At 33.6% G+C, this 24,381-nt stretch overlaps 1 protein-coding gene across 2 annotated transcripts in view; it reads right to left on the reverse strand.

The window, feature by feature from the left end:
- Nucleotides 1-24,381, reverse strand: part of LOC125669426 (interferon-induced protein 44-like) — a 37,516-nt gene extending 13,135 nt beyond the window's left edge. The window contains exons 1-3 of one of the 2 annotated variants that reach the window (XM_056140294.1): nucleotides 24,066-24,381; nucleotides 2,343-2,897; nucleotides 2,138-2,199 (exon numbers count right to left, since the gene is read on the reverse strand). In XM_056140294.1, the coding sequence (XP_055996269.1) occupies nucleotides 2,138-2,199; nucleotides 2,343-2,883 (603 nt within the window). In that variant the 5' untranslated portion in view covers nucleotides 2,884-2,897; nucleotides 24,066-24,381. Of the gene's footprint in view, nucleotides 1-2,137; nucleotides 2,200-2,342; nucleotides 3,426-24,065 lie in introns of those variants that run through there. The other variant, XM_056140296.1, reaches the window with a different exon arrangement.

A 24,381-nucleotide genomic window follows, 5' to 3' on the forward strand; every position in this document is an offset into this window, starting at 1 on the left:
GATTGTCAAACCAGTGCGTAAGTCCGTCATTGAAGATGGTTTTCCGTTGGTTTGAAGTATTTCTAAATTTAGTTCTAAGCTTACAAAATTTCTCCGACGTGCCTCGTTGGTAAAAGTAAAGAAACTCTTCTTTTTGTGCTGATTATTACAGCTATATACTGTACAACACAATATAAAGTTACTTGTAACTGTTGAATCTCTCCATTTTGTATCAATAGTCTGCTGTATGTGCTGTTCACAACTTGTTTAAATGTTTTCATGCTTGCTCGCTTCACCGCGATTGACACGTATGACGTCACATACTAATGGCGCGAAAATCTCTAACGAGAATATGCATATCTGGCTTTTAGCACTTTCGATACAAAATAATCACTAAAGCACACTTTATATCGAAAAAATAATAATAGCACGATTCAAAACACCACATTTTCGTATAAATTTACAAACAATAAAAATCGTGGTAAAAACCCTTTAACCCTGTGCTGTGGGCCAACTTCAACTCAGCAAAATCAAGTTGTCTTTGAGAATGGAGTATTTCAGGTTAAACCTAAGCAGAAGGAGCAGAAAATCTCAAATCTGTCCCAATGGCTAGATGCGTTTGCAATTTTTGCATCAGTTTATTTGGTCAGACATCCAACAGACGCAATCCATTTGTTTAGATATTTGGCATTAATAAAAAAAAAAAAAAAAGGGGGGAGCTGAAAAAATCAAAGATAACTGGTTGGATTACGATATTCAATTTCGGCTAAAATAATCTTGTAACACTTCATTGAGTTGGGCATCCGTAGATGCAGAGTTGTGGATGATTTACATGTAACCATCACTGCATATACTAATATTGTATCACATCAGCAGTCATTACAGCCCCGCAATAAATGCTACAGCTATAATTATCAGGGTATCTGCAACAAGCCAAACTGTAATTATTTGCATAGTTGTCTTAAGGTAGCTCCATCCTCATGTGATTTATCAATATTAATGGTTAAAAGTGGAAAAACTTTATTAATTTCCACTCAATATAGTTTAATTTAATTAATAACCAAAGAAAATGTATATGTTATCACCTTTTTAAAGATGTCAGACATACAAAAACAGAAGTATACATCAACATCAGAAAATCACACATTTTCGTTAAACAGAATAATAAAAATAGATAAAAACTTCTTGAAATGACAAAATTTAGATATCAACAGTTTTAAAAAAAAACCTGCTAATTCATAAATATGTATAGATTAATTGTGGATATTAGGGAAACCAATGTATAATAGACATCCAGTAGAGGAAATTCCAGCATAGGAGTTATTGCCCTTGTCAACATTTTTAAAATCATAAATAATTGATTATCTATGGAAAATATAAACTTTTTCAGTATTATTAGTTTACCAGATATTTTATTATATCCAGTGCATAACATTCCTCAGTAAGATATATTTCTATCATGTGCAAAGTTTAATTTATTAAGATTTTTGCAAAAACCTATGACATCACATGAGGATCGATCGACCTTAAATGCAATAATTTCCACCCATTAATTAAATGTTACAAGGCTAATGCAACTACTGTGTCAGATCAACCATCATCTCAATCTAATTCTAACAATCGTTCGCATCTTCATTACAGAAACAAGCATTCCCAGTATTCAAAAGGCCGGTCACAATTCAATTCTACCACATAATTGTCAAGATTTGTGGGATTTGGGTCATTCACCTATCAATTCACAATATTTGGATAAATTGTTATCAATGTAAAACTTATACGGTACCAATTCTGATGCACCAGATGCGCATTTCGACAAATAATGTCTCTTCTCTTCAGTGACATAATTTGTGTTTGTGTGTGCAATTTGCATTTCATTTAATATACAGTTTCATAGGGCGCGATTTCCGCCTTTCAGTAACTTATTTAATTATGGGGTGCAATTGATACCTAATTTCGGTACAATTGGTGCTTTTTGATATGCAATTTGCACTTTCTTTCTATAGAAGAAATAGCAAATTTATTCACCCAACATTTATGATTTATATAGCAAAAACATTTTGAGGTATAATAATAATCATTATTCATGGAATGAAAGAGGAATTTAAGAAAAATATAATGAACCTCGTGGATTTTAATTGAAATAATCGCTATGATGTACCTTTTCGTCCCACTCAGGACAATCTCTCCATGGAATCTCCAGAACCACAAAGTCTGATTCCTCTGTATCGATATATAATACTAGTTATCATAATCATTCACTTGTTTTAAAACTTGAAAAAAACATTAAAGAGAATTTATCATATAAATATTACAATTCACATTCATTAGTGTAAAATTAATATTGAAAAGGTAATTATCCTTACCATCAAACTGGTATACCTCCAAATCGTACACAATCAATTGACCATCGTTAAGGCAATCTCTGAATTCATTTGCATAAGTGTTGCCAAGGTTGAATTGTCCGTTCAACCTGAATCCAGCTTCATTAGTCCCTGAAATGCCTTTGAAGGTAAGTAAATCGTGCCCTGATCCAAAAGTTGGTCCATAGTTGTAGTTACAATATATTGCATTATTACCACTTTGTGAACAGTTTGAGAAGCGTTGCAAATTTCTGTCTCCTTTACTTCGCAACTGAAATAAAAAGGCTTTTGGATCAATCCCATAGTAGCCTTGTGCTGAACTTGTCCAGCTTTGAGACGTGTATCCTCCATGGACCGTTCCGTTCGTACTGTAGAGAACGGTCACAGTGGGACCTTTGTTATCGCATTTTGTATGGAACGTTGTAGCATTCCATCCATCTCTTCTCATTTTGTACAGCAGGGTGAACTTTCCTTTGTTCCTTTTCTGACAGATCCATTCCTGGAGTTGTGATTTCTCTTCTAATGAAAGAGCAATGTTTTCCATCTTTATACACGTATCTGTTGAAGGAAGTACATCGATTCCGTGAATTGAAAAGAAAAGTAGTCTTCCGTGAATTGAAAAGAAAAGTACACAATTTATGATCGATACGAAAGTATTTTAAAGTGCTCCGGAAGTCATGGGTGCAAAAATGGTAAATTGGTTCAGAAATACATTTGAAAATATAAGAATAAAAAACTAGAATTTTTGTCGTTAAAACAAAAACAAAGGGCTTTTCGACAACAAAAATCACGGAATTTAGATGAGTAAATCATAAAATGTCCAAATACATTTTGCAAAAGAACCGATAAAACGTTAAAAGAAATCGGAGGACTTATCAGGGTAAATATCTACCTGGCGTTTTCTACATGGTGAAAGAGAGATAACTCAATACACAATCATTGACAATTTCAGATGAAAACCTCAATCGACAAAATTCAAGGATTTATAAAACCAAAAGCACTGAAGATATTCAATTAAAACTTGAAAGACGGATTGTATTTATCATGATTAACAGTCTAATATGTCTGAAATAAATCCTAATCGTTGTTTCTAATTTTTGTAAACATCACCCTCCTTAATCTTTGACGCCCTGTATCTCGGACAGAACTGGAAACAGGAGTAGGTCACCCCTGACTTTCTTGTTCATCAAGACAAAATAAATATAACTGAGAAGTTTCAATCATTTCTATGGAAGAATAGTAACGTTTTGGAACTTTTTTTAAAATTATTTTTTAATCACTTTCGTGATTTTGACACCGGAAGTAAAGGAACCGGAAGTACTTCAATGACATGTCTTTAAGGATACAATATATTCTTTGAAAATATCAAGAGAGATAACTCTTAAGAACTTTTATTTTAAATAGCAATTTTTATAAGCTTTAAAAAGTCCCTTAACGGGTCAAAATAATGACCCACGGCTAACGATTTTTAGATTGCCCGTTTGTTGTTTAATTCAAATCACGAAAGAGTTTGGAAATCGGAAGCCAGATAAAATAGTTATGCATAAAAGACTGTTTCTTACTTAGGCCCCTAGAAATCCCTAATACCTTTCAGGATTCATTCCAAAATCCTTTCCTCTGTGCGGCATGGTATAGACATATTTCGGATTAAATATCACAAGGATTGCTTGAGAGACTTTTTAGAAAACGTAGCAGGTGTTTTGAATTCTTTAACATTGAAACTGTCATAGGGAAATATTCAAAGATTCATAGAACCGGGAGTACTTAATATATATCAATTAAACTTGTTACACATGTTTGTTTTATCCCTAGTAATGAAATGACCTAACAGGGTTTCTGAAATGTCAAGAGAGACAACTCTTAACGACTTTTTTTTCAAAGTAGCATATTTTAAGCTCCAAAAAGTCCCTTAAGGGGTCAAAATATGGACCCACGGCTACTAATTTTTAAATTGCCCATTTGTTGTTAAACTCAAATAAAGAAAGAGTTTGGAAATCCGAAGCCAAATAATAAAGTTAGGGTTAAAAGACTGGTTTTTTACTTTGGCCCCTACAGATCCCTAATCCCTTTCAGGATTTATTCCAAAATCCTTTCCTCTGTGTGGCATGGTATAGATATATTTCACGTAAAATATCACAAGAAATGCTTCAGAGATTTTTGAGAAAACGTAGCAGGTGTTTCAAATTCTTTAACATTGAAACTCTCGTAGGGAAATTCAAAGATTCAATAAAACCGGAAGTACTCGATATATTTCAATGAAACTTGGCACACCTGTTCAACATGTCCTTGTTAACAATACGGAATACCTCCAATAATTTTTTTTTTAAATTTGCAGTTTTTCAAACTGACACCCCCCTTTTAAAAATCTTAGGACCTTAATATCTCGAAAACGACAGGAGGTGGAAATTTGAGCTCGTAATGACTATTGTAGCTCAAAGTGTAATGAATCAAAATCTAAAGTTACGTTTTACTGTGATGAAAACTCTCAAAGATATAGTGTCCCAATGAAAAACGCTTTTTATCCTTGTAGAAACCGGAAGTGAAAGATCCGGAAGTCCAAAAGCTTATTTGCATTACACCGTAATTTTATCTACACGAATCTTATAAAGCTTTATCCTTATATTTCACCGTTTTCTTGAAAACGCTGACAGAAATCTGTCGAGAATAAAAAGAATAATAACTAGAATTTTAGTCGTTAAAACAAAAACAAAGGGCTGTTCGACAATAAAAATCAAGGAATTAAGATGTGAATAACATAAAATGTCCAAATACATTTTGCAAAAGAACCGATAAAACGTTAAAAGAAATCGGAAGACTTATCAGAGTAAATATCTACCTGTCGTTTTATGAATGGTGAAAGAGAGATAACTCAATACCCAAGCTTTGACAATTTAAGATGAAAACCTCCATCGACAAAATTCAAGGATTGATAAAACCAAAAGTACTGAAGATCTTCAATTGAAACTTGAGAGACTGATTGTATTTATCATGGTGAACGGTCTAATATGTCTTAAATAAATCCTAATCTTTGTTTCTAATATTTGTAAATATCACCCCCTTAATCTTTGGCGCCCTGTATCTCGGAAAGAACTGGAAACAGGAGTAGGTCACTACTGACTTTTTTGTTGATAAAGACAAAATAAATGTTACTGAGAAGTTTCAATCATTTCTGAGCAACAAAAGTAACGTTTTAGGACTTTTTCTAAAATTATTTCTTAATCACTTTCGTGATTTTGACACCGGAAGTAAAGGAACCGGAAGTACTTCAATGATAAATAGAACTTAACATGTCTTTAAGGATGTAACATATTCTTTGAAGATATCAAGAGAGATAACTCTTAAGAACTTTGATTTAAAATAGCAACTTTTATAAGCTTTAAAAAGTCCCTTAACGGGTCAAAATAATGACCCACGACTAGCGATTTTTAGAATGCCTATTTGTTGTTTAATTAAAATCACCAAAGAGTTTGGAAATCCAAAGCCAAATAAAAAAGTTACGGATAAAAGACTGTTTCTTACTTTAGCCCCTAGAGATCCCTAAATACTTTCAAGATTCATTCCAAACTCCTTTCCTCTGTGCGGCATTGTACAGACATATTTCGGATTAAATATCACAAGAAATGTTTGAGAAGTTTTTGAGAAAACGTAGCAGGTGTTTTGAATTCTTTAACATTGAAACTGTCATAGGGAAATATTCAAAGATTGATAAAACCGGAAGTACTTAATATATATCAATTAAACTTGGCACACATGTTTGTTTTATCTCTAGTAATGAAATGACCTAACAGGGTTTCTGAAATGTCAAGAGAGACAACTCTTAACGACTTTTTTTTCAAAGTGGCATATTTTAAACTTTAAAAACTCCCTTAAGGGGTCAAAAAAGGGACCCACAGCTAGTAATTTTTAGATTGCCAATTTGATGTTAAACTCAAATCACGAAAGAGTTTGGAAATCCGAAGCCAAATAAAAAAGTTAAGGATAAAATACTGTTTCTTACTTTGGCCCCTACAGATCCCTAATACCTTTCAGGATTCATTTCAAAATCCTTTCCTCTGTGCGACATGGTATAGACATATGTCTGGTAAAATATCACAAGGATTGTTTTAGAGGCTTTTTAGAAAACGTAGCAGGTGTTTTGAATTTTTTAACATTGAAACTCTCATAGGGAAATATTCAAAGATTGATAGAACCGGAAGTACTTAATATATATCAGTGAAACTTGGCACACATGTTTGTTTTATCCCTAGTAATGACATGTTCTAAAACGGTTTCTGAAATATCAAGGGAGACAAGTCTTATGGACTTTTCTTCAAAGTAGCATATTTCAAGCTCCAAAAAACCCCTTAAGGGCTCAAAATAGGGACCCACGGCTAGCAATTTTTAGATTGCCCTTTTGTTGTTTAATTCAAATCACGAAAGAGTTTGGAAATCCGAAACCAAATAAAAAAGTTATGGATAAAAGACTGTTTCTTACTTTGGCCCCTACTGATCCCTAATCCCTTTCAGGATTCATTCCAAAATTCTTTCCTCTGTGCGGCATGGGAAAGACATATATCAGGTAAAATATTCCAAGGATTGCTTGAGAGGCTTTTGAGAAAACGTAGCAGGTGTTTCGAATTATTTAACATTGAAACTCTCATAGGGAAATTCAAAGATTCATAGAACCGGAAGTACTCAATATATTTCAATGAAACTTGGCACACCTGTTCAGCATGTCCTTGTTAACAATACGGAATACCTCCAATAATTTTTTTAATTTATTTGCAGTTTTTCAAACTGACACCCCCCTTTTAAAAATCTTAGGACCTTAATATCTCGAAAACGACAGGAGGTGGAAATTTGAGCTCGTAACGACTATTGTAGCGCAAAGTATAATGAATCAAAATCTAAAGCTTCGTTATACTGTGATGAAAATTGTCAAAGATATAGAGTCCCAATGAAAAACGCTTTTCAGCCTTGTAGAAACCGGAAGTAAAAGATCCGGAAGTCCAAAAGCTTATTTGCATTACACCGTAATTTTATCTACACGAATCTGATAAAGTTTCATCCTCATTAATCAGCGTTTTCTTGAAAACGCTAAAAGAAATCTGTCGAGAATAAAAAGAATAATAACTAGAATTTTTGTCGTTAAAACAAAAACAAAGGGCTTTTCGACAACAAAAATGAAGGAATTTAGATTTGTAAATCATAAAATGTCCAAATACATTGTGCAAAAGTACCGATAAAACGTAAGAAAATCTGAAGACCTATCAGGGTCAATATCTACCTGGAGATGAAATGCATGGTGAAAGAGAGATAACTCAATACCCAACCTATGACAATTTAAGATGAAAACCTTCATCGACATAACTCAAGCATTGATAAAACCAAAAGTACTGAAGATATTCAATTGAAACTTGAAAGACTGATTGTATTTATCATGATTAACAGTCCAATATGTCTGAAAGAAACCCTAATCTTTGCTTCTATTTTTTTGTAAATATTGAACCCTTAATCTTTGGCGCCCTGTATCTCGGAAAGAACTGGAAAAAGGAGTAGGTCATCACTGCTTTTTTTGTTCAACAAGACAAAATAAATATAACTGAAAAGTTTCAATCATTTTTATGGAAGAATAGTAACGTTTTGGGACTTTTTCTAAAATGATTGTTTAATCACTTTCATGATTTTGACACCGGAAGTAAAGGAACCGGAAGTACTTCAATGATAAATAGAACTTAACATGTCTTTAAGGATACAACATATTCTTTGAAAATATCAAGAGAGATAACTCTTAAGAACTTTTATCTAAAACAGCAATTTTTATAAGCTTCAAAAAGTCCCTAAAGGGGTCAAAATAGTGACTCACGGCTAGTGATTCTTAAATTGCAATTTTGTTGTTTAATTCAAATCACGAAAGAGTTTGGAAATCGGAAGCCAGATAAAAAAGTTAGGGATAAAAGACTGTTTCTTACCTTGGCCCTTAGAAATCCCTAATTCCTTTCAGGATTCATTCCAAAATCCTTTCCTCTGTGCGGCATGGTATAGACATATTTCGGGTTAAATATCACAAGAATTGTTTGAGAAGTTTTTGAGAAAACGTAGCAGGTGTTTTGAATTCTTTAACATTGAAACTGTCATAGGGAAATATTCAAAGATTGATAGAACCGGAAGTACTTAATATATATCGATCAAACTTAGCACACATGTTTGTTTTATCCCTAGTAATGACATGACCTAACAGGGTTTTTGAAATGTCAAGAGAGACAACTCTTAAGGACTGTTTTTTCAAAGTAGCATATTTTAAGCTTTCAAAACTCCCTTAAGGGGTCAAAATATCTACCAACGGTTTGAAATTTTTAGATTGCCCTTTTAATGTTGAACTCAAATCACGAAAGAGTTTGGAAATCCGAAGCCAAATAAAAAACTTAGGGATAAAATACTGTTTCTTACTTTGGCCCCTACAGATCCCTAATCCCTTTCAGGATTCATTTCAAAATCGTTTCCTCTGTGTAGCATGGTATAGACATATATCACGTAAAATATCACAAGGATTGCTTGAGACGCTTTTGAGAAAACGTAGCAGGTGTTTTGAATTCTTTAACATTGAAACTCTCATAGGGAAATTCAAAGATTCATAGAACCGGAAGTACTCAATATATTTCAATGAAACTTGGCAAACCTGTTCAACATGTCATTGTTAACAATATAGAACACTTTTAATAATTTTTGAAATTTATTTGCAGTTTTTCAAACAGACACCCCCCTTTTTAAAATCTTAGGACCTTAATATCTCGAAAACGACAGGAGGTAGAAATTTGAGCTCGAATGACTATTGTAGCGCAAAGTGTAATAAATCTAAATCTGAAGTTTCGTTATTTTGTAATAAAAATTGTCGAAGATATCGTGTCCCAATGAAAAAGGCTTTTCATCCGCTTTTCAACCGGAAGTAAAAGATCCAAAAGTCCAAAAGCTTATTTGCATTACATCGTAATTTTATCTACACGAATCTTATAAAGCTTCATCCTTATAATTCACCGTTTTCTTGAAAACGCTGACAGAAATCTGTCGAGAATAAAAAGAATAATAACTAGAATTTTTGTCGTTAAAACAAAAACAAAGGGCTTTTCGACAATGAAAATCAAGGAATTAAGATGTGAATATCATAAAATGTCCAAATACGTTTTGCAAAAGAACCGATAAAACGTTAAAAGAAATCGGAGAACTTATCAGGGTAAATATCTACCTGGCGTTTTCTACATGGTGAAAGAGAGATAACTCAATACACAATCATTGACAATTTCAGATGAAAACCTCAATCGACAAAATTCAAGGATTTATAAAACCAAAAGCACTGAAGATATTCAATTAAAACTTGAAAGACGGATTGTATTTATCATGATTAACAGTCTAATATGTCTGAAATAAGTCCTAATCTTTGTTTCTAATTTTTGTAAACATCACCCTCCTTAATCTTTGATGCCCTGTATCTCGGAAAGAACTGGAAACAGGAGTAGGTCACCCCTGACTTTTTTGTTCATCAAGACAAAATAAATATAACTGAAAAGTTTCAATCATTTTTATGGAAGAATAGTAACGTTTTGGAACTTTTTCTAAAATTATTTTTTAATCACTTTCGTGATTTTGACACCGGAAGTACTTCAGTGAAAAATATAACTTAACATATCTTTCAGGATATAACATATTCTTTGAATATATCAAGAGAGATAACTCTTAAGAACTTTGATTTAAAATAGCAACTTTTATAAGCTTCAAAAAGTCCCTTAAGGGGTCAAAATAGTGACCCACGGCTAGTGATGTTCAAATTGCCCTTTTGTTGTTCAATTCAAATCACGAAAGAATTTAGAAATCCGAAGCCAGATAAAATAGTTGTGAATAAAAGACTGTTTCTTATTTTGGCCCCTAGAAATCCCTAATTCCTTTCAGGATTCATTCCAAAATCCTTTCCTCTGTGCGACACGGTATAGACATTTGTCTGGTAAAATATCACAAGGATTGCTTGAGAGACTTTTTAGAAAACATAGCAGGTGTTTTGAATTCTTTAACATTGAAACTGTCATAGGGAAATATTCAAAGATTCATAGAACCGGGAGTACTTAATATATATTAATTAAACTTGTTACACATGTTTGTTTTATCCCTAGTAATGAAATGACCTAACAGGGTTTCTGAAATATCAAGAGAGACAACTCTTAAGGACTTTTTTATCAAAGTAGCATATTTTAAGCTCCAAAAAGTCCCTTAAGGGGTCAAAATATGGACCCATGGCTGGTAATTTTTAAATTACCCATTTGTTGTTAAACTCAAATCAAGAAAGAGTTTGGAGATCTAAAGCCAAATAATAAAGTTAGGGTTAAAAGACTGTTTTTTACTTTGGCCCCTACAGATCCCTAATCCCTTTCAGGATTTATCCCAAAATCGTTTCCTCTGTGTGGCATGGTATAGATATATTTCACGTAAAATATCACAAGAAATGCTTCAGAGATTTTTGAGAAAACGTAGCAGGTGTTTCAAATTCTTTAACATTGAAACTCTCATAGGGAAATTCAAAGATTCATAGAACCGGAAGTACTTGATATATTTCAATGAAACTTGGCACACCTGTTCAACATGTCCTTCTTAACAATACGGAATACCTTTAATAAAAAATTTTTTAAAAATTGCAGTTTTTCAAACTAACACCCCCCCCCCTTTTCAAAATCTTAGGACCTTAATATCTCGAAAACGACAGGAGGTGGAAATTTGAGCTCGTAATGACTATTGAAGCCCAAAGTGTAATGAATCCAAATCTAAAGTTCCGTTTTACTGTGATAAAAACTGTCAAAGATATAGGGTCCCAATAAAAAACGCTTTTTATCCTTGTAGAAACCGGAAGTGAAAGATCCGGAAGTCCAAAAGCTTATTTGCATTAGAGCCTAATTTTATCTATTTGAATCTTATAAAGCCTTATCCTTATTCACCACTGTTTTCTTGAAAACGCTGACAGAAATCTGTCGAGAATAAAAAGAATAATAATAATAATAATAATAAAACAGAAAAACAATAGGTCTTTCCGACGAAAGTCGAAAAGCCCTAATAAAAAAACACAATAACAATAGGTCTTTCCGACGAAAGTCGAAAAGCCCTAATAATAATAAAAAAAAACCACAATAACAATAGGTCTTTCCGACGAAAGTCGAAAAGCCCTAATAATAAAAAAACAGAAAAACAATAGGTCTTTCCGACGAAAGTCGAAAAGCCCTAATAAAAAAACACAATAACAATAGGTCTTTCCGACGAAAGTCGAAAAGCCCTAATAAAAAAACCAGAAAAACAATAGGTCTTTCCGACGAAAGTCGAAAAGCCCTAACTAGAATTTTTGTCGTTAAAACAAAAACAAAGGGCTTTTCGACAACAAAAATCACGGAATTTAGATGAGTCAATCATAAAATGTCCAAATACATTTTGCAAAAGAACAGATAAATATCACGGTAAATATCTACCTGGCGTTTTATGCATGGTGAAAGAGAGATAACTTAATACACAAGCTCTGACAATTTCAGATGAAAACCTCAATCGACAAAATTCAATTATTTATAAAACCAAAAGTACTGAAGATATTCAATTGAAACTTAAAAAACGGATTGTATTTATCATGATTAACAGTCTAATATGTCTGAAATAGTCCTAATTGTTGTTTCTAATTTTTGTAAATATCAGCCCCCTTAATCTTTGACGCCCTGTATCTCGGAAAGGACTGGAAACAGGAGTAGGTCACCCCTGACTTTTTTGTTCATCAAGACAAAATAAATATAACTGAAAAGTTTCAATCATTTTTATGGAAGAATAGTAACGTTTTGGGACTTTTTCTAAAAATATTTTTTAATCAATTTCATGATTTTGACACCGGAAGTAAAGGAACCGGAAGTACTTCAATGATAAATAGAACTGAACATGTCTTTAAGCATACAACATATTCTTTGAAAATATCAAGAGAGATAACTCTTAAGAACTTTGATTTAAAATAACAATTTTTATAAGCTTTAAAAAGTCCCTAAAGGGGTCAAAATAGTGACCCACAGCTGGTAAATTTTAGATTGCACTTTTGTTGTTTAATTCAAATCACGAAAAAGTTTGGAAATCAGAAGCGAGATAAAAACGTTATGGATAAAAGACTGTTTCTTACCTTGGCCCTTAAAAATCCCTAATTCCTTTCAGGATTCATTCCAAAATCCTTTCCTCTGTGTGGTATGGTATAGACATATTTCGGTTTAAATATCACAAGAATTGTTTGAGAAGTTTTTGAGAAAATGTAGCAGGTGTTTTGAATTCTTTAACATTGAAACTGTCATAGGGAAATATTCAAAGATTGATAGAACCGGAAGTACTTAATATATATCAATTAAACTTGGCACACATGTTTGTTTTATCCCTAGTAATGACACGACCTAACAGTGTTTCTGAAATGTCAAGAAAGACAACTCTTAAGAATTTTTTTCCAAAGTGGCATATTTTAAACTTTAAAAACTCCCTTAAGGGGTCAAAATAGGGACCCACGGCTAGTGATTTTTAGATTGCCCTTTTGATGTTGAACTCAACTCACGAAAGAGTTTGGAAATCCGAAGCCAAATAAAACAATTAAGGATAAAATACTGTTTTTTACTTTGGCCCCTTCAGATCCCTAATCCCTCTCAGGATTCATTTCAAAATCCTTTCCTTTGTGCAACATGGTATAGGCATATATCTTGTAAAATATCACAAGGATTGCTTGAGAGGATTTTGAGAAAACGTAGCAGGTGTTTTGAATTCTTTAACATTGAAACTCTCATAGGGAAATATTCGAAGATTGATAGAACCGGAAGTACTTAATATATATCAATTAAACTTGGCACGCATGTTTGTTTTATCCCTAGTAATGACATGATATAAAAATGTTTCTGAAATGTCAAGAAAAACAACTCTTAAGAACTTTTTTTTCAAAGTATCATATTTTAAGCTCCAAAAACTCCCTTAAGGGGTCAAAATAGGGACCCACGGCTGGTAATTTTTAGATTGTCCTTTTGATGTTGAACTCAAATCACGAAAGAGTTTGGAAATCCGAAACTAAATAAAAAAGTTAAGGATAAAAGACTGTTTCTTTTTTTGGCCCCTACAGATCCATAATTCCTTTGAGTATTCATTTCAAAATCGTTTCCTCTGTGCAGCATGATATAGATATATATCAGGTAAAATATTCCAAGGATTGCTTGAGAGGCTTTTGAGAAAACGTAGCAGGTGTTTTGAATTTTTTAATATTGAAACTCTCATAGGGAAATTCAAAGATTCATAGAACCGGAAGTACTCAATATATTTCAATGAAACTTGGCAAACCTGTTCAACATGTCATTGTTAACAATATGAAACACCTTTCATAATTTTTGAAATTTATTTGCAGTTTTTCAAACTGACACCCCCCTTTTTAAAATGTGGGGACCTTAATATCTCGAAAACGACAGGAGGTGGAAATTTGAGCTCGTAATGACTATTGTAGCTCAAAGTGTAATAAATCTAAATCTAAAGTTTCGTTATACTGTGATGAAAATTTTCAAGGATATCAGGTCCCAATGAAAAAAGTTTTTTAACCTTGTAGAAACCGGAAGTAAAGGATCCGGAAGTCCAAAAGCTTATTTGCATTACACCGTGATTTTATCTACACGAATCTTATAAAGCTTTATCCTTATAATTCACTGTTTTGTTGAAAACGCTGACAGAAATCTGTCGAGAATAAAAAGAATAATAAAAAAACACAATAACAATAGGTCTTTCCGACGAAAGTCGAAAAGCCCTAATAATAAAAAAAGACGAAAACAATAGGTCTTTCCGACGAAAGTCGAAAAGCCCTAATAAAAAAACACAATAACAATAGGTCTTTCCGACGAAAGTCGAAAAGCCCTAATAATAATTAAAAAACACAATAACAATAGGTCTTTCCGACGAAAGTCGAAAAGCCCTAATAATAATAATAATAAAAACACATAACAATAGGTCTTTCCGACGAAAGTCGAAAAGCCCTAATAATAAAAAAACCCCACAATAACAATAGGTCTTTCCGACGAAAGTCGAAAAGCCCTAATAATAATAAAAAAAACCACAATAACAATAGGTCTTTCCGAAGAAAGTCGAAAAGCCCTAATTATGATCGTGCGTGCATTCAATACCGAGATATTCCCTGTCAAAGTTAGCTATTTTTGCACCTGCCCGAAACCAATCAGCTGAACTTCCGGTTTTACTATGTTTAGGATAGTTGGTAAAATGGGTAGTAAAAACCGGGCCGGGTCAGATCACCTTCGTAATCCGCATTTTTTAGTTTTCTTCGTTGATATGTCATTGTTTCTTTTGAAACTTACGGAATATATTCTCAATGATACATTTAGTCTTCGCCACAAATTTTAGCACATAATATTACCTATAGGTAAGGAATTCAATGATTGTATGAAATCTGGTTGATAAAATGGGTAGCGAGACCAAAGTACACATTATTGCATATTTTCTGTATAATATGCATCTGCTGCTGAAAACCTAGCATTTTTTCAATTCACATAGAGTTGAATTTGATACTTAATGCATTATTTGACCATTTTTAAATGCCTTTTATCTTAATTATCGGCGATTTTTCCAAACCCGGGCCAAAAGGAAACCGGATGCGGTCGACCCGGGCCGGCGTTATTTATTCCGATTTAATTGCTAATTCTTTGATTAATTAACCAATAATAATGGTCCTAAAAAAAATATTACCGACTGATAAATTATGCCTACTTTATGAATATTTAAACTGGATAGAGTTTAAAGAGGATTATATGGAGAGCAATTAATTACTATGTATACCCTGCCTGATTAAAATAAAAAAAAAATAAAAAATCGTAATTTATTAAAAATTAAAAACATTTTAACCATAATGATTATGATCTGTATAATAATGACTTAAAATGTTGTATTTATAGTGCTAGTATTCATTTCTTCCATTAATAAAAGATTATATAATTTAAAAACATCTTAAAACGTCAAGATATGAAGTGTGCATATTCATAATATAAAATGATGGTATTATATTTCTAATATTTAAATGAAACAATTAACAACACAGTATATGTCCATAAATTTTATTTTCAAAATGGCACTCAAGTAAGTCTGCATATGCTTGTTAAATTTTAAGTTAAATTTGAGGATCATGAAAATTGCAATTTTGGTAGGCCTTCCTGCTCTACATCACTATGCATTTAGTTTTTCTTACATATATGTGGTGGTAGAGAAGAAGATTGTTGAAAATTATTCAATTTTGTGGCAGTTTTTGCCCTACTTTTAAGGCTCAAGGGATGTAGGAGTCCTGAAATTTACCATTTATGTCCCCTTTGTCCCAAAGATGCTTCATACCAAATTTGAAAGGAATTGGAATGATCATACTTATCGAGAAGTTAAAAATGTTCAATTGTTAACGCACGATGACAGACGACAAGCAAATATAATGTCACCCGAGACCTAAAAATCGTAGAAACGACTTTTTAAATCGTTTCTACGATTTCTTAAATCGTAGAAACGACTTTCTAAATCGTAGAAATGACTTTCTAAATCGCAGAAACGACTTTCTAAATCGTAGAAATGACTTTCTAAATCGTAGAAACGACTTTTTAAATCGTAGAAACGACTTTTTAAATCGTAGAAACGACTTTCTAAATCGTGTAAACGACTTTCTAAATCGTAGTTCTAAACGATTTTTTACATTGTTTCTACCATTTAATAAATCGTAGAAACGATTATTTTTATTTTTTCTGCTAGGTTAAATTGGCACGAATTTCATACGCCGCCGTAAGTAACTTAATGATAGTTAGGTTAAAATTTAAATTAAAAAGATGGTTCTTATAAAGATACCTCCAAGTGGTAAGAACCGTGCAATGTCTCGTTTCATGAGATCGTGCATGTGATAGCTAACATTCTCATTTTATTCGGAATTTTAATATCTGGCCCGGGTTACCGTATCCGGTTTCCTTTTGGCCCGGGTTTTAATAAATCGTGAATATTAAATATATAAGACTCGTATAACAAGTGCTACAGCATTTTGGTGATAAATTATCATAATATTTATCTAAATCATGTGTAGTTTCATTGTTGTGTCACATAATTCAATCGTAATCGCAGAAAAATGTGTATTTTTCCTCGCTACCCATTTTACCAACCTGAAATAAACAAACGTTGATATTTTCACAGTGAAGCAAAATTATGCCGTAATTTTTGTAGCGAAGAGCCAATGTATCATCCAGATTATGATTAAGAAGTTTTACACCAAACGAAAATAAAATAACGAAGAAAACTTAAAAATTCGGATTACGAAGGTGATCTGACCCGGCCCGGCCCGGTTTTTACTACCCATTTTACCAACTATCTATATTTAACGATAATGACGTGTGACGTCACAACCCATCAGTCTCAAACAGGCCAGTATGGCAAATGCGAGCGATACCTCCGTTTCTGTGGACGAAATCGACCTCCACATATCATTTGCAGCGTCTTCCTTTTAAGATTATCGTAACGAGGACGTACAGGACATCGTCCCTTACCAATAAGAGCCAGCTGCAATGGATTCCGATTATTTCGACGAGTTAAATGGAGAGAATGCTGAACGTGAACAACTTGAACTTCGCCGCGGAAGCACGGAATGGTAAGGCGCCGTTAGACTGTTTATAAAATAAATGTTGGGAAATACGAAATTGATCAATCATTTTTAACTGTACATCATTCTTAATTACTTTAATGATAAAATTACAGATGTCTAATCACCATATTACGCCGTTCCGCGTCGTATTCACAGGAATCTGTCATTTTGTCTGTAATATAAACAATGTTAGTGGTCGCACTGGTGTGTACCATACCACCCCTTAGTAATTAGGGAGTGGTATGGTATATACCCTCAATTATCAATAGGCCTACTATTATTACAGACAAAATTATTTGTTCCTGTGGTGTATTTTCGCTCATTACTTCATTGGGAAATAGCTGAAAAATAACATTGATTTTTCTATCCTCTCATGTGACACCCCCTTTATACTGTAATATCTGTACTTTTTTTAAAAATTATCACCTAGAGGAGAATTGTCTTATCTTTTCCCCATTATTGAGTTCTCTATTCTTTCACAAATTCACATGGTTTACAAATCATTTTAGGTGTCAATGTGGATTCTATTCCTATATGTCAGCTGCCAAGGAAAGTGTATGCTGCACCGAATTGCCAAGGGTTGATGAGAAGAGGGGAGTCATTCAACAAGGAGCTGGCCTGCTTTACTGAACACCCTGAGTTTTCATCAGTGTGTTCAGATGTGCATGAGCTCGAGACGGCATAATACCAATACCCAGTATGGAGAAATGAGGGCAACAATTGAAGAGCAAGTCAATTTTTTTTATTGATTTAATAAATACAAAATTCACATGACCATTGGGTCCGATTGCTAGTTTATCATTAGTGAATAATTCCAAACATTTCCCGGAATTACAGACGTAACAGATACATAACACACAGGCAATTTGTTTGATGGTGCTGAGGATACCTAGGGCACAAGGTGCCAGTCCCTCTACCCTCATGTGCTGTGACGGAATTCCTTTGCCTCTGAGGAGTATCGAGGATTCAATGCACCTGAGTGATGGTATGATTTAGTTGAAACAACTTTTTTTTAAAACAAATGTACGATTCATACATGATGCATACAAAAAATTTCAAGCACAACATTCTAACAGAAATGGCCCAAAAATAATACATCAATTTTCTAGAAAGCATCAGCTATACAAACAATATTTCAAATAAAATGTATCCACACCCAGGAACGGGACGAGGACCCTGCTTTCATGTTCCCATTTTTTTTACTCTTACAACTATTATATATACTATAAAGCTAATACTACATATACTATGCTAATATTTCATTCTATAAATTATTTGCAAAAATACACTGTTGCATGCAAGACCAAACAGATTGTCACCCAACGGTCAGACCCTATATCATGGTTGTTCCCAGTCTTTTTCTTATTTGTAAAAAAATAACAAAATTTGTTTTCACAACCTACTACTCTATATGACTTTGGTTCAGATTTAAACAAAACCAAAGATAAAAGTGTTTCACAATGATTTAACATTTTTAAACAAGATCGAAATAGAGCACATCTGTATGACCAACATATTTTTTATCTGCTTTGCTAGAATGTCCAAATAGCTAGTGTTACGTTTTGTTCACATTCACACTGATGTCTCCTTCCAACTGAACCTCGATGTAAAATGTAGCACCGCTTCTTCTTTATCAGGATGGAAAAATTCACTGCACAGTGGAGGTGGTTGAGCTGGCAATGAGCATGGTAATGGTTCTGATGACCCTTGAAAAACCAAATAAGCCTCCTTCATCAGGACTGATGGACTGGAATAAATGGACACTATTTAAAATTTTATGTATGCTTTATATCCTTATAAATAAATTGCTCTTTACTATATGTATTGTATTTTGATAAATACATTTGTAATAAAAATTCTCATTAACTTTGTTATTGCTGTTTTAAACTTGATTGAAAGAAAAGTGACAAATGCAAAAATAGTAAAAATGCCATGCCAAGTAATTTTGATATGAATTATGATAGTGGATTATCTTTAGAAGTGCATTCTTACTAATTGTTGGATCAACAGGCTTCCTACGAACACTTGAACTTCGGGAAGCTGATTTTAAATTGTTGGTCCCCCTCCTTCTTCTTTTGACGATGTTCCAATCGGTCCACACATTTCATTGAATGAGTGGTATGTATTGATTTTATGCGTATGGCCTATTTATATATACGTATGCAAACATATGGAGTTCATGTCTGACATTATAATTCTGGATCCCCCATGGTGATTCTTAACGTGCAGAAGGACGAACATATCTGGATACATACCTGCTGCAATGATAATTACACGATTTCTGCACGGTCAGTTCGTGGAATAAATGCACAAATCGGACAGCAAACGGAGGATATTATAAGAACATTTGATGTCAATCGTGCGGAGTTTGTACAGGAGCTTAACCCCCCTGTGATAAAACTCGCCCACCAGCAGAGATATGTGCTTAAAACATTTTTGTTACGCAATCCTTTGTCTTTTAGGCTTTTATATTGAGGAAAGTCAACTTGTAGTGAAAAGGTTACCTGCAGGTGTCCAATAAGTCGACAATTGCTGTCCATATTTTGTAAGAATGGACTGATACTGTCCACTCTTAAAAATGATGGACAGTAATTTAAAAACGACATTTCCCTTTAGTAGAATTCTCTGCTTCAACTCGTAAGATTCACAATTTTTTAATTCCATTGGCCATTACTATATCGCATCAAAACTTAAATTTGAAAGACATATTTCCATACTGTATTTGAATTTCGCTGGATTCAGAGACACATTCCAAAACTTCTTCACAACGGTTTTTTTTTCTTTATTAGCATATCCTAATTCTGAATTATTATTTTCGCTTTCATTAATAATTTCATTTCACGAGATAGGCGTATTGGGTTCTTATGGCTGGCGTTAGTTATTTCCTCATTCAAATATTCGAAAACACTATGCTTTTCAGATCAAAATTTGGCTCCATAACTTTCTCACCCTCCATATCCAGAATATAACACATATTTGCAGTACTTTCACTAAAATCCTTAAATTTTGATCGTGCAATGAAAATGCTCTCCCCATCAGTTGATATGGCTCAGTACTATAGAAAGAGTGAATATAAAACCTGCAGTAGAAGACTACTCACCTGACACTGTCCAATAAGTGAACAAAAGAAACAGAATTCTACGCAAGACTGGTTATATTGTCAGACTATTCAAAATAGCTTTATTCATAATTATCATTGTCAATGGGTTTACCTGAGTCTGTCCATTCTTACAACAAAAGCTGTGATGTTTTAAGTAGGATATAAGCCTCTAACTCTCTACGGGCCTCGATCAATTCTTTCTCTCGCAGAATGGACAGTTTTTGGCTTATATCCTTTACAGAGAAAGCAATACATTTTGTAACAAAAAGTACCAGTATTTCTCAAAATCTGAGGAGGTTTAACTTCGCTAAAGTCCTTGAATGAAACAAATTCCCGAGACAAAAGAGGTTTATAACATCCATAGATTTAAGCCTGAACATCAGAAGTATCAGAACTAAAGGAAACGAAAGCTTTCTTATAATTTTTACATCCTGTTCAAGCATATGACTGTGGTTTGTCAAGATATTTTTTTTTCTTAAGCTTATAACATTCACTAATCAGATGACCTTTTTTCATACAATAAGTACAAGTTGGAAGCAGACCCTTGAGAACTTGCATAGAACCACTGTGAGGTGGATATTGGGGGATTGAGGAACGGGAAGGCTAACTCTGAAGCACTCTTTATCTGAGTCTGAACCTTTTGATAATACCACTAATTTTGAGATTTTGCCAAAAGTATCTTTTTAGAGAAAATGTATCTGGAATAACTGTGGTGTCCTCAAAAGTTCTCACATTCTTGTCTTCTAAGTATTCTATTATATCTCAACCATCCATCAAATAAATCTTTTTCTCTCTTGCAAATTAAGGTAAGGTTTGCGACATTTTGACATGTAGCGAACAAAATCATGTTGCATATCAATATGTTCAGTAGGAATTTATTATTTTAAAAATTGACTTTTTAGAAAAAAAAATTGCCCGTGTCGTTTTTTGACCCGATGGGCTTATTTTTGTGATGTTTTACATTTTCGAGATCTTTGTATAAAAAGGAATACTAGTGGTATAAAAAACTACACGAGGCAAACTTGTGGGGTAAAAACCCGCTAGAATTTTTTAAAAGGGTATCATCTATAAGATTATATTAATTGGTAGAATTTTTTTTATTTTATAACACAAAAAATAGAATTTTTAAATATCTTGCATAAGATTTAAATTGGTTGCCATGACAACAAAAAATGCATATTGAGCAGCTTTACAGGGTCTACGTCAGAAAAATTTCACTTTCAACATAATACTTAGATCATAGACATTTAAGAAATCATAAATAAGATTACTACCCACCAGGCTTTAAATTAAAATTTCATTTATGCGATTTGTCAATTTCTTTTATAATTGCACAACTTTTGAAAAGTGCATTTGAACATTTTCATGTACAAAATACAATTTCAACCCAAAAATGATAAATGATATTTATATTTATTCGTCAAGCATTGTAGTATAAATTTTTTTTAAAATCTTAAAAGATGTTGGGTTCTTTTTTGTTTGTTTGTTTTCTAAATTCAATACAATACAATATCTTCAATTTCCGGACGGGTTTTCCACGGTCCCGCTTAGTCATAAATTCCGTGTTTCATTAGCTCGAACCTGTCTTATATACTACATCTTTGAAATAAATTCCCTCTTCTTGTTCCATTGCTTGATGTGTGTAGTGGATTTAGAGGGGGGTGGGGGAACGTAAAGTTTTTAAAAAAAAATGACACTAATAAATCTTTTTTATGTCGACAAGATCCATTCCGTTATGCAGATGTTCCTCAGACACAATTAAAACTATCTTAAGATATACTAGAAAAGACCCCACTTTTATTCTTACCTGATCATATCAGTCGCGTTTTCTACATTTCATAGTTCATGCGATAAATTGCTCTATCAGCGCAAGTAGATGGCATAGCGTTGAACTATACATGTAAATAGCGTATAATTAGAGAGGTAAAACATTGTCAGGGTTTTTTTAAATGCTTGTGAATGTCATAAAAATTCCTAGCTTCGTTAATGTTGAATCTTGTCTTCGAGGATACTATTCACAAACAATGATCGATTATAACAGCATCAAAATAAATCCTACTTTCCCTGGCAAGATTCGCAGAGATTACATGTGATTACATGAGATTACATGTGATGATCTCGTGGTTTCACACAAAATATCAGCAACCGGTACCGATCATCATCGTTTACCAGAGCCATGCCGTTGTTTACAAACAACTTTCTCCATGTATTCCAAATGCCGATGCTCATTAGAGACGATTTCAAGATCACACCATAATTTTAATGGAAATTAACCGTAGCGCATACTACATATGTACCTTTTGTATATATATAAAAAAAATTGTAGACTTTTATGATATCAAAGAAAATAATTTATAAAGGATCATTTGAGAAACATTAGGCCGAATATTATTTTGTCATAGAGATTTACACATAAGCCGCGTGACAGTGGTAGTAGATAACAAGTAAATATTATGACATTTTCCCTCGATACAACTATGACGTGACGCATTTTTTCATTATGACGTCATAAAGCGGGAAGTGCACTGATGTATATCAAGAGTTATCTCCCCGTTGTTGCAAACGTTTGATTGTACACCAGCCGCTTTGCCTATCAATACACTTTATAACAATGTTGACCAAACACCTCATGGGCTTTAAACATTTTCTGCAACTTTCTCAAATTGAGGAAAATATTCATCTACTGCTTTTTCTTTGAACATTGGAACTGATTTGAAGTTTTTAGCTGCATCAAATTAAATTCTGACAGGTAAGAATTCAGATCCGCGCTGCAAACTCAATATCTCTAACTCAAATGTCTTCCTTTCTCTGCATTTTGCTTTCTGAAATTCAAATATCTCCGTCTGTCTCCGTCCTGACAGATAAAATTTTAGGTCTGCGCTGCAATTTTAATATTTCTCTCCCTCAAATCGTCTTTCTTTTTCTCTTTCTCTCTTTCTGCCCTTTCGTGTAACTGGAGAAACGTTAGGCCGTTCTTGACACACTAATTTTAACTGGAGATACCTGACAAACAAGTTGATGTTATAGGAGTTTCAACAGTCTAATTTAAAATCAGCATTTCACAAATTATATGGTTGTTATAACGATCTAGTTTGCCAATACAACCTGTCATTGGGTTAAATGCTGTCTGATATGTTTCATACCAATTGAGGTCGTTCTTTACACACTGATTTTGATTTCGGATTACTCTGTTTACATGATCAAGATATGGGGCTCATGGCGGGTGTGAGCGGTCGACAGGGGATGCTTACTCCTCCTAGGCACCTGATCACACCTCTGGTTTCTCCAGGGGTCCGTGTTTGCCCCCTATATCCATGGTAGACCAATAACTGCAGAGTCCAACTACAAACCATTAGAGTCTATTTTTCCTATACCGCTTCTGATAGCTCTTATGCGTTTACTAAGACAGAATACAAACCTGGAAAAGCCATGTTTGTTGTTTTCAATTGCCACTACCTTGATGAAAGCAAGGGAGAGCGGATACCTGAAGTTGATGTCAACATCATTACACTCAACGAACACCTACCAATGCAGAAAGACTGCTATGCAGAATTTCAACGAGAAACTGTGGATGATTTAACCCTACTTCTAAATATAGTGTTGTCAGGTCGGCCTGGATTCAGGCAAAACTTACCGACAAGTCTAATTCCATATTGGGCTTTTCGTGATAAGATATCACATGTGGATGGACTAATGTTTATAGGCAGTAAACTCTTAATTCTGAACAACTGAAAATGTCGGACCCAATTCACGAATCTTATCTTGGAATTGTGATGTACAATAACAGAGCACGCAACTGTATGTACTAGCCTGGCAAGGCAGCACAAATTCAGTGTCATATTTGTGCTGAAGTTCAAAATTCAAACCCTAAAAAACCAATGATGTGTACAAAATTGCCAGACCGTCCATTGCTTAAGATTGAATCCGCCATATTTGTATAGCAGTACAATCATAATATACTCACCGTTGATTACTACTTGATCAGGATTCTAAAGGACATCTCATCGCTACAAGTTGTGAACTCGCTCAACAGCATATAATGCAGAAACGGAATTCCAGACGAATTAGTATCCGACAATGGTCCATAGTACCAAGCAGAGTTCAAAGACTTTGCAACGGAATATGGATTCACACAAATTACGTCGAGTCTCATTGTATCCCAAAGCAAACAGGCAGGCTGAGAGGATGCTACAAACCGTCAAGAAAAATAAGGATCGGTACAAAACATTAATGGATTAACCTAGTGTGGTAGTTTGGGTTTTACTTTTACTTTTATTTCT

The sequence above is a fragment of the Ostrea edulis genome, chromosome 1 (assembly GCF_947568905.1).
Source record: "Ostrea edulis chromosome 1, xbOstEdul1.1, whole genome shotgun sequence".
Taxonomy (NCBI): Eukaryota; Metazoa; Mollusca; class Bivalvia; order Ostreida; family Ostreidae; genus Ostrea; species Ostrea edulis.